Below are 12,053 nucleotides of genomic sequence, written 5' to 3'. Positions count from 1 at the left end.
GGCAAAATTCACCAGCTCTAATGCGCAGGGCATGCACACACCTAAGTGGAATACACAGCTGCATCTACTCAAAGAAGCAGCAACAGGTTCTCTATTCCTGCAGCCTAGATAACATCTACTTACCTATCACTTAGACTCTGATTTTGACCAACTGGTAGCAAGGGGAACCATCTTATGCCCAAGAGAGAAACAGTTACAGAAACTTACCCTGTCACTATAGATATACTCAAATTTTATTTCTAAACTGAGGCAAAAATCTCACCCCTGTAGCTCAAAGCAGATGCAGTGTAGCAGTAAACAAAAGCCAACTCAGTATGTTCAAAAATTACAATTTCATTTTTTCAAACAATATAGTTGAATTAATATTTTGCTGAATGATAAAAAACATTGTAACAATAAAACAAAGCTGTTTGCCCTTGAGCTGTTTAGCCCTGAAGCTGCCTAATGTAAGTGGAAATAATAGGGCCTGACAGTTCTAGGTTAACGTTATAGGAAGTCAAAAGCTGGACCTAGAAGGTTATGTATTCACAACTACACTTCAGCCATTATATATCCACCTGATTTATGGACTCATGCCAGATTGTTCCTCTAACAAATCACTTGTTAGGGAAGTAATACAACAAATTCAAGAGAAGATCAATTTAATGCATAGTACAAATAAGGTATTTTCCTGGTACTTAATTTCAGTTATCACTAGTACAAATGTATAATAATTTTTGTACCAGACTCAAGACTAAAGACACCCAGCAACTAACGCTAATGCTAATTACCAACTATAAAATCACAGTATTATTATAATATATTTGTGAAGTGCCATGCTTGCCTAAAACAAGATATTAAGACGACTGCAAGTCCTCGGAGCAGGAATCAGTTAAATAAGACAACACACAGTGCCACGAGAAGCTAAGTTTCAGTAACAGTGAAAATTACAAAGTTCTTGTTTATAAGGCAATTTTTATGCTGGAATGCATACAGTGCTGATGAGGGGAGGAAACGGGGAACAATTGTACCAGGGCCCTGAGCTCAGAGAAGCTCCCAAAACATCTGTAACTGGGGTAAAATGGAAGGAGGGGGGGTCCCAAGTGAGATGATATACTGGGACCCCAAATTTCTCTCGACAGTCCTGAGTGTATACTCTGTGGTTCTAAAGTACAGCCATAATTACACAGTGAAATCTAATATGTACTACTTGCAAAAGATAAACCCCTGTCTTAAACAATCATAGATACATAGATATTAAGATCAAAAGGGACCATTATGATCAGCTAGTCTGACCTCCTGCACAATGCAGGCCACAGAATCTCTCACCCACCCACTCCTGCAATAAATCTCTCACCTATGTCTGAGCTTATTGAAGTCCTCAAATCATGGTTTAAAGACTTTAAATCCTGGAGTGCTTACTCTGTTTTCACTCAGTCCCAATTCAGGCAAACTTCTTGTGTACCATCAACAGCTAAATTCCCGTCACCAAAGTTTTAGTCCAGGTAATGGTGTTAGGGGCAACTTGGTTTTCAGATTTTAGGTTGGGCTTGCAGGATTATTGCTGTGAAGACTCAACAGTGTCAGTCTGAGAATCTGGCAGTTGTACTGTTTTCACAACATATGCAAACTGTACTTCTAATAATTCAGTTACATTTCATTTGGTTCGATATTTTTAACCTGATTATTTTTTTGGGGGGGAGAGGGGAAAGTTATTATTCCATAGAGATTAAAATAACCTGTAATGTGCTGTATTGCTTTTTAAGGTCTTGATGCAAAGAAGCGTATGAATATATGCTGAGTCAGAAATAAGTTTGTTTACTGGGTTCACAAATCCATACAGTAGTTTTACTGTATCTAACTTATTGCAATAAAACCACTGCATGTTCCTTAGCCACATATGGATGAAAAAAAAAATTACTAGTATTACCGTTGATGCCAAGTCCTCTCTTTCTTTCTTCATTTCTCCTCGCAGGGCTTCTTTTTCACCAGTCCTCTTATCTAGCTGGGCAATTAGCTCCCTTTCAAGGCGATCCTTCTGTCTTTCCATCTCACTTTTCAGCTGTTCACACTGGACTAGAGCCTTTGGAAATAATATATTATGAAATTTAGAATGCATTCCATTATTTAGACTTCGGACAAGAAATAAACATTCCTCTAAAGTGAGGCATTAAGTAGAACAAGCCTGACATTCTAGTCTAATGCTTTCAGAAGAACTAATTGGCTATTAGAACAGTTTCATAGCTGTGCACAGATGCCTCTATATGTGTATTGGCATACCAAAAAAAAAAACCAACAACAACAGGATTGACAAAATGAGATTACACACACGATCTTTAAAAGACTACGTGTCCAAGGACAACTTGGTTGTCCAACAAGAAAATAGTCATCTCAATTGTGTTTAGAACCCATAATAAAGTTGATGGGATTTTCCAGAGTAATTTGTGTTTTATAGATGTCTGTCCCTCTCTCAAAAGTCTGTTCCTGATATACCAGTGCTTAAGAATTCTGTGTGCATTTCACCCAAGATTGTCAAGGAAAACTTTCTGCCAATATTTGGTTCCTTGTAGACACCAATAATCTGTAGTTGCATTCCATACTGTACGACGGGACAGTCCATTACAGTGGTCTACTCTCTTCCTATAGTGAAGTATTGGGTACTAAAGGCCAAGTAGAGTCACAGAAGTAATTTGGCAAAGTAAAGGGCTGAAAAGGCTGACATTCAGATTTCTCAAATAAGGAGTAAGGAGGCCATTTATTGTAATTCCAGCTTCAGGATGTATATGCTGATTAAAATTCTGGCTTAACTGACTGAAGAGCAAGTCGTAAGCAGGCAGCAAGGAACTGTTTCTCTCATCCAAACTGAGCTGTCCAGAGATGATGGACAGCAGGATTTTGCACAGCAAGCACAGACATGATGCTTCAGAGAAGGTACTGTATAAACAAAACCCAATCAGAAAAATCTACATTTTGTGATTAAGTCCTTCCAGCAATGGAGTAAGAAAAGATTATTTTAAATTGGTCTCATTTATTCATAGATTGGTCCTCTTTCAGCTAAATTAAGATATTCAAGGCACCCTGAAAAAGCATTTTGGCTTTGATTAAACTAGGTCTTGTTTCACTAACATTCTTTCTTCAGCTTTTTTATATCCTACTTCAAGGAATCTAGAAGCCCTAAATGGATTTTATTTCCTTTGCCTTTTAAATTAGATTTTCAAAGGAGTCTATGAGTAAGAGGGAAAAAAACCCTCCATCCAATATGTTCCCCATGTGCTGGAGGGGGGAGGAAAAACTACACCATTTAATTATCTTTAAAGAGGAGTCGGGCTGAGTCTTCCACACTCCCACTATATCTAATGCGAGACCTCTGGTAGTATCTATCCCACATTTAGAAAACAGTTATCTGAGATTAAATTAATTAATGCTATCACCACCACCACTTTCTATAGAAATCGGAGCCTTGGGCAGCTCTAAATCTCAAGCATCAGTAACTTCTTTCTCTACAGCTTCTTCACCATTTGAGTGAGAGAGACAGGGCCGTAAAAGCAAAATAAAAACAAAGGGACTAAAATATGTTGCAAGAAGAAATTTGTACTTGACAAATCCCCTGCTTCCCTGATTAGTAGCTCACTTCAATTCTATGTTTAAAATCCATCTCTCAGGTTTGCTTTAACATTGAAAGATTATCTTTGCCCTGTTAAGAATAAATAAAACTAACAGGGCAAGAGGCCATAAGCAACAGAAATGCTAAATGTTTCCAAAGACTGAGAACCTAACACCTGTGCCTTTCACAAACCGGACATCACTGACAGTTATCTTAATAGTTTTGGCCTACAAAGGCAAGTCGCCCACATGAATACTCCCACTGGATTCAATGAGACTTGCCAAAGAAAAAATAGGACTTGGCCCTATGAAAGAAACAGGACTGGGTGGTACAGTACCCAAAATAATTTGCATTCACGTAGCTGGGGGCGGGAAAAAAAAAAAGAGAAAGAAAATGTTTGTTTTTTACATAAAGGGGCAGAAAGCTAGCAGTGTGTACATATGACAGTGGGTATCGGGTTGGGAGTATGGGCCAACCTCTGTAGCAGTACCCATGCTGCTGTCACAGGTAGTTCCCATGCACATGTGGAAGTCCATGCAAGTAGCAGTGAAGACTGCACAGGGAACATACCATGCATTTAGTTACTTTCTTTTCATTAGACCATCACGCACATAATGTGTGGTCAGATTTCATTACAGTAGAACCTCAGAATTACAAACTGATCTGTCAACCACACACCTCACTTGGAACTGGAAGTATGCAATCAGGCAGCTGCAGAAACAATAACAAAAAAAAATGCAAATACAATACAGTATTGCGTTAAACTACTAAAAAAATAAAAGGAAAGTTTAAAAAAAAAAAGACTTGACAAGGTAAGGAAACTGTTTCTGTGCCTGTTTCATTAAAACTAAGATGATTAAAAGCAGCATTTTTCTTCTGCATAATACAGCTTTGGAACTTTACTAAGTCAATGTTCAATTGTAAACTTTTGAAAGAACCCTAACATTTTGTTCAGAATTACGACCAATCTCCATTTCCAAGGTGTTCATAAACTCTGAGGTTCCACTGTAGTCTTCTCTCACCTAGATCTCTACTGATTTGCCTTATAAGGTTCATATCAAAATCAGGGCTGTCAAGCGATTAAAAAAAATGAATCATGATTAATCGCACTAAAACAATAATAAAATACCATTTATTTCAACATTTTTGGATGTTTTCTACATTTTCAAATACAGCACAGAATACAAAGTGTAGCGCTCACTTTATATTTATATATATGCATTGTAAAAAACCAAAATAGTATTTTTCAATTCACCTAAGTACTGTAGTGCAATCTCTATCATGAAAGTTGAACTTACAAATGTAGAATTATGTACAAAAAACCTGCATTCAAAAATAAAACAATGTAAAATTTTAGAGCCTGCAAGTCCACTCAGTCCTACTTCTTGTTAAGCCAATCGCTCAGACAAACAAGTTTGTTTATATTGGAAGGAGATAACGTTACCTGCTTCTTGTTTACAATGTCACCTGAAAGTGAGAACAGGTGTTCTCATGGCACTATTGTAGCCGGCGTCGCAAAATGTTTACATGCCAGATGCACTAAAGATTCTCATATCCCTTGATGCTTCAAGCACCATTCCATGGGACGTGTCCATGCTGATGACGGGTTCTGCTCAATAACAATCCAAAGCAGTGCAGACCAATGTATGATCATTTTCATTATCTGAGTCAGATGTCACCAGCAGAAGGTTGATTTTCTTCAGGTTCTGTAGTTTCCGCATCAGAGTGTTGCTCTTTATGACATCTGAAAACATGCTCCACACCTCGTCCCCCTCAGATTTTGGAAGGCACTTCAGATTCTTAAATCACTTGGGTCGAGTGCTGTAGCTATCTTTAGAAATCTCACATGGGTATCTTCTTTGCGTTTTCTCAGATCTGCAGTGAAAGTGTTCTTAAAATGAACAAGATGGGCTGGGTCATCATCCGAGACCGCTATAACATGAAATATATGGCAGAATGTAAGTAAAACAGAGTAGGGGACATACAATTCTCTCCCCGAGTTCAGTCACAAATTTAATGAATGCATTATTTTTTTTTAAATGAGCGTCATAATCATAGAAGCATGTCCTCTGGAATGGTGGCCGAAGCATGAAGGGGCATACAAATGTTTAGCATATCTGGCACAAATACCTTGCAATGCCAGCTACAGAAGTGCCATGCAAATGCCTGTTCTCACTTTCTGGTGACATCGTAATTAAGAAGAGGGCAGCATTATCTCCTGTAAATGTAAACAAACTTGTTTGTCTTAGTGATTGGCTGAACAAGAAGTATGGCCAAGTGGACTTGTAGGCTCTGAAGTTTTATGTTGCTTTGTTTCTAAGTCCAGTTATGTAACAAAAAGAAATCTACATTTGTAAGTTGCACTTTCGCAACAAAGAAATTGCTTGTACTTGTATGGGTAGAATTGAAAAACACTATTTCTTTTATCATTTTTACAGTGAAAATATTTATAATCAAAAATATACACTGATTTCAATTACAACACAGAATATATATGAAAATGTAGAAAAAACATCTAAAATATGTAATAAATTTCTATTTGTATTCTATTGTTTAATAGTGTGATTAAAACTGACTAATTTTTTTCATCCCACTTAATTTTTAAGTTTATCGCATGAGTTAACTGCAATTAATCGACAGCCCTAACCAAAACAGTCCACATTTCTGACCTATGTTAAATTGAATATGATCTGGTAGAGAACATATTCTGTATTTTGATACTAAAATAAAAAGCAAATTTTCAGACAGAAAATAAAGGCAAGGAAAAATTAACTTTTGTCATCTTATATGTGGTTGGAGCAAAAACAATGTTCTGCGCTCTTTGACAGAAGCCGGTCATTAACATACACCAGTGGTTCTCAAACCTATTTGATAAGGCCCCCCTTCTTTGTGCCTGTAGTAGTTCATCCCCCTTCCCCCGCAAGTACATATGCCACCACCCAGCTCTGAAGGCAGAGTGGAGAAGGTGCCCAGCTCTGAAGGCAGAGTGGAGAAGGTGCCCAGCTCTGAAGGCAGCACCACGCCAGGAGGAGCACAGAAGGGTGGCAACATGAAAAGTGATATTTGTTAATATCTCTTTTCACAGTGGACTTAGCAGCCCATTTCCACCCTTACTTCTGCCTTGCTGCCGCCACCTCAGGGCTGACAGTTGGAACCCTGCCGCTTCCAGGTGAGGGATTGGGGTGGGGTGGAAGGAGAGCCGGAGCCCTAGCTGCCTCCCGGTGAAGGAGAGGGTGGAAGGAGAGACTACGTGGCGGGGCTCCAGCTGTCTCCTCTATCCCCACCTTCTGGGTGTGCATTTCCCTTCTTCATGAGCATCAGTCTCCTGGGGCTGACAGCCAGAGCTCTTAAAACACACAGCTCGTGCCTCCCTTGGGAAGCCTGCTCCATAGCTTGAGAACCACAGACATGCAATTGCAACTCTGGGAATAATGTATCACAGATGATATTGTAGATGCACAAATAAGGAAACCAATAATCCATGTAAAATTTTAATTCTGTGAGCAGGGAACAAAACTGATAAACAGTTTAGATCTCTAGTAGGGCATTACACATACTGATGAATGACTGTCACCGATTCCTGCTACACATATATTAACAATTTTGAAAATCTGATACTAAGGTATTTAGGCACCTAAAGATGCAGATACACACCTAGTGGAATTTTCAAAAGCACCTTGGTGCCTAACTCCATCTTCAGGCATGTAGATACCTTTGGAAGTCTGGCTCCTGGTTACTAACAGTTAATGAGGGCTTTATTTCTTTCAACTTCTCTAGTGATTCAGTATGTGTGGTATTTCCCTCTCCCATCATCATTTCCCACTATTAACTCTGAAACTAGTTTTATGGTAATATTCTTTTTAAAGAACACATGCACTTTTATAGTGTCCCATAAATAATACCAGCAACTGATGCCCAGAGGGAGCATTATGTTAATCTTGTCCTTTCTTAATTAAAATATTCTGATTTAGTAGTAATTCTCTAATTACACAGTAGATGGCACTACATATCAAGATAATTTAATCTACATCAATTGAAGCTGACACCTATATAAAGTAATTAGTTTTAACCTAAGCACTAGATTAAACATTTGATTTTACCATAATAATTTTACAGTGCCCAAACACATACATCACTTTTATATATCATTTTACATCTTCACACACTTATGTGCATTTTAAAACAATTAATGCCCAGACTCAAAGATCTCAGAACCTGGGGTCCAGACCAAACATTTATGCTGCAATTTTTAGTCCCGCAGCCCGATCTCCATGAGCCCAAGTCAGCTGACCCAGGCCAATCGCAGAAATGTTATTACAGTGTAGACATACTCAGAGAGATTAAGTTATTTGCCTGAGGCCACAATGCATATCAGTCTAAGAACCTGAATTAGAACTCAAAAAGTCAAGTTCTGTAGTCGGATCATTAAGAATGTTTCCTCTCCAGGATCATGCTATTTCTCTTAAACGGTCTTATGAAGACCATCATCATATCAAACGCTTTAAATGAGCCTTTACTTCAAGACAGCTACATGATTTGGGTATGAAATAGTGTTTTACAGCCTAGGGGCCTTATTGTCTTGATGTGGAAACAAATCTAATTAACATTTAAGACAGTTAAGAATACTGAAGAACTATACCATCGTCTTACTAAATTTACCTTCATTTTTTCTAAATTGGCTTCTTCTGTCATTTGCACAGCTTGTTTCACTTGTTCATAAGCACTAGATTCCCTTTGTTGCATCTCACTCAGGTTCCTTCTTACTGAAACAAGTGCACCCATTAAGTCATCTCTTTCTCTGCATGAACAAAAAAAAAAAAAAATACAGAGACAAGAAACATAAAACATTAATGGACTGAAAAAAGCAGCATCATAAGTAAAGTAAGACAAAAATCTGCATTAATATGTATTAAGTTTTAAAGACAGAGTAGCGCCAGCTCAGCACATACTAAAGCATAATGTGTAGGATGACCTCCTGTCCTTAAAAGCAGTGGGTTGTTAGTGAAGCTGCCAATAATGATGGCAGGGTTCTTGTCAGGAATTTATCCAAGCTAAATAGTACAAGTATGACCTTGTTTTAAAAAAAAAAAAAAAAAAAAAGCAAGGTACAAGGTCAATGACAAGCTTCAGAAAAAACATAGGGCAAGGCAAAATGGGACAATACTGATAATGAATCATTAAGAATACATTTTTCTGCATTATATTTAAAGGAAAACTGCACTGAATCATATTAGTATCACAGATAACTAATATATATCTAAAGCCATTTGTACTCTGCAGCAAATTGGACCTAAATTCTGCTAAAAGATTTCTGGATTCTGTATCTCCATCACTTCTTTATTTAAAGAAAGAAATGTAGGTTATCATCTCCACATTTTCAGTTTTTGATATGCATAAGAGCTTTATATTGCTAATATACAGAAGAAGTCTTAGGTGCAGCTACAGGTTTTGGCAGCTGGCTCTTTTGACACCTCGGAAGGAGGCAGTTTGGATTGTGGAATAATCACAGTAGCAAACACTGATCTTTTCAAAGGTGCCTAAGAGAGTTCGGTGCTCAAAATTTGACTGATTTTTTTCAGTGAGATTTGGGCACTTAGGCTTCCTTTAGTTTCTTAAAATCCTAGCCTAAATATTTCTGCTGAAATATTTCTGCAAAGCAGAGCAACAGTCAATTTTGTTGGACAAGATTTCAATGGAACAACACCGATTTATATCGCCCAAGAATCTGGTCCACAGACTTAAAATTGTCACCTCTAAGTTTCAGATCTAACAACCAATTGAGATGACTGGATCAGCCCACATATCTTGTTTCAAGCTATTCACAAACTCAGGAAGACAACAGTGTATTATTTATACTCTGCTTATGTTTCCCAGATTGATGGAGGGGAGGGGAGGAGATTTTTGTATTTGACTGGTTAACTACCTGAGTTCCTCTTTAAACAAGTATTTTGTGGTATTATAAATTATGTTAGAGTGCCTAGCATTTTGAACAGATTTTTTTTATTATTTAAACCTAATTAAAGAAAGAGAAACAGTTGCAAATTGTTCTTTTAAAGACCGCCATAAAAATGCTGCCTTCTTTTTACCCATGTGTCAAGGTTCCTCCCCCACTCTGAACTCTAGGGTACAGATGTGGGGACCTGCATGAAAAACCTCCTAAGCTTATCTTTACCAGCTTAGGTCAAAACTTCCCCAAGGTACAAAATATTCCACCCGTTGTCCTTGGACTGGCCGCTACCACCACCAAACTAATACTGGTTACTGGGGAAGAGCTGTTTGGACGCGTCTTTCCCCCCAAAATACTTCCCAAAACCCTGCACCCCACTTCCTGGACAAGGTTTGGTAAAAAGCCTCACCAATTTGCCTAGGTGACTACAGACCCAGACCCTTGGATCTTAAGAACAATGAACAATCCTCCCAACACTTGCACCCCCCTTTTCCTGGGAAATGTTGGATAAAAAGCCTCACCAATTTGCATAGGTGACCACAGACCCAAACCCTTGGATCTGAGAACAATGAAAAAGCATTCAGTGTTTTACAAGAAGACTTTTAATAAAAAATAGAAGTAAACAGAAATAAAGAAATCCCCCCTGTAAAATCAGGATGGTAGATATCTTACAGGGTAATTAGATTCAAAAACATAGAGAACCCCTCTAGGCAAAACCTTAAGTTACAAAAAAGATACACAGACAGAAATAGTTATTCTATTCAGCACAATTCTTTTCTCAGACATTTAAAGAAATCATAATCTAACACATACCTAGCTAGATTACTTACTAAAAGTTCTAAGGCTCCATTCCTGGTCTATCCCTGGCAGAAACCAGCATACAGACAGACACAGACCCTTTGTTTCTCTCCCTCCTCCCAGCTTTTGAAAGTATCTTGTCTCCTCATTGGTCATTTTGGTCAGGTGCCAGCGAGGTTACCTTTAGCTTCTTAACCCTTTACAGGTGAGAGGAGCTTTCCCCTGGCCAGGAGGGATTTCAAAGGGGTTTACCCTTCCCTTTATATTTATGACACCATGTATGGAATTACTTCCTTAAAAGTACACTAGTTGGAGGTGCAGGAAGCAAAATATTAAGTCCTGGACTAGTGACAGGTTAAAAGTACAAACCAGCAAAAAGCAGACCTGCAATATTATTTACACAGACAAGAGAAAATGCACACACTGTTTTTTGTAGCTCAACTTTTCTACAGCTCCCAAAGATTCTTGTAAACAGATCAAAAAGAACTGTTGCATGGAGTATTAAAACAACACCTGAAGGAAACCTATCTGCAGGTACTGTACATCATAGTAAGAAAACACCATTGAAATCTTGTTCCCATTGAAGTCAAAAGGCAGAACTCCTAGGAACTTCTGTAGGGTCAGAATTTGACCCTATATTTGCCACTGATTTTTAAGCAGAACACCCAACAGAATTTTCTTACAGCACTACAACGTGATCACAGAAGAACAAGAAGAAAAAAAACCACCACACAATTTTTGAGAAATACTGTATTATTGTGTTAAATGTTAAAAATAAACCACTATTAAAATTAGCATTCCCTATTAGAAGCAATCAAGCTTTTAATTACAAAGTAAATGTCCATGAACCTACTTTGTTAACCTTTCAATGGTCTGCATGTGGACATTGGAATGAGTCTGAGAAAGAACAGCCTCATGTTGTGCGCATTTCAGACAAAGACCACCAACCCTGTTGGAATTAGTTGTTGCAATAAGTGAATCTCGGTGCTTTAATCTTCCTTTTAGATCTTCACAATTCTTCTCAGATTCAGATAAGTCTTTCCTAGAATTAAGAGATGATGTTGTTATAAGCAATAAATAAATGTTTCTACATTTATTTCAATAACTAGAAAGCTGTTATAACTAGAGGGACAAGGTGCATAGCCCATCAACTGTAAGGACATCCCAATATGCAAAGGGGGACCCAGTCAATCTGTGCGCACTTGCACTGAAGGCAAGCGACTATATGCTAGTCTTTATTCTCCTCTGCGGCGCAGTCACCACCTCCTTGCCTGTGCCTCACCCCTAGAAATTAATCTGCAACAAGTGCCAATACAGGAGAAAGGTGCCATATGATCCTTGGACCTGATGCCACAAGGTGCTGAGCACTCTGACTCTGATCCAGCAAAGCACTTAGGCTCATGCTTAACTTTAAGCATTTGAATTGCCCCATAGAATTCAATGCAACTACTCATATACATACAGTTAAGCAAATGTTTGCGTGCTTTGCTGAAGCAGGGTCAGTGTCCTCAGCACCTTGCAAGATCAAGTCCCCAGTGAGAATCATCATTAAGCAGGTGGCTGCATTCTCCACTGGCTGAAGCTTTCAAAGAATTTGAAAACAGATTTATCTTTGACTCTGGTGTTTGTGCATGTTTTGCACTTCAAGATCATTCACTGTACTAGCTCAACTAGCTGTTACGTTTACTATTCAGTCATCATTTAAGATGGAGAATAAGGGGATTA

The 12,053-nt window shown here is 38.2% G+C and overlaps 1 protein-coding gene across 11 annotated transcripts in view; it reads right to left on the bottom strand.

Annotated features, from left to right (window-relative positions):
- Positions 1 to 12,053, bottom strand: part of SDCCAG8 (SHH signaling and ciliogenesis regulator SDCCAG8) — a 155,702-nt gene that overhangs the window by 115,771 nt on the left and 27,878 nt on the right. For all 11 annotated transcript variants that reach the window (XR_012158166.2, XM_073338251.2, XM_073338253.2 and 8 more), the window contains 3 exons: positions 11,182 to 11,370; positions 8,243 to 8,381; positions 1,910 to 2,062 (listed from right to left, as the gene is read on the bottom strand). Coding sequence is in view for 10 of the 11 variants with exons in the window: in XM_073338251.2 (XP_073194352.1) it covers positions 1,910 to 2,062; positions 8,243 to 8,381; positions 11,182 to 11,370 (481 nt within the window). In the remaining variant the exon portion in view is untranslated. The remainder of the gene's footprint in view (positions 1 to 1,909; positions 2,063 to 8,242; positions 8,382 to 11,181; positions 11,371 to 12,053) is intronic.

Source organism: Lepidochelys kempii, chromosome 3, assembly GCF_965140285.1.
Source record: "Lepidochelys kempii isolate rLepKem1 chromosome 3, rLepKem1.hap1, whole genome shotgun sequence".
NCBI lineage: Eukaryota > Metazoa > Chordata > Testudines > Cheloniidae > Lepidochelys > Lepidochelys kempii.
This window is presented reverse-complemented; position numbering and strand designations above follow the sequence as displayed.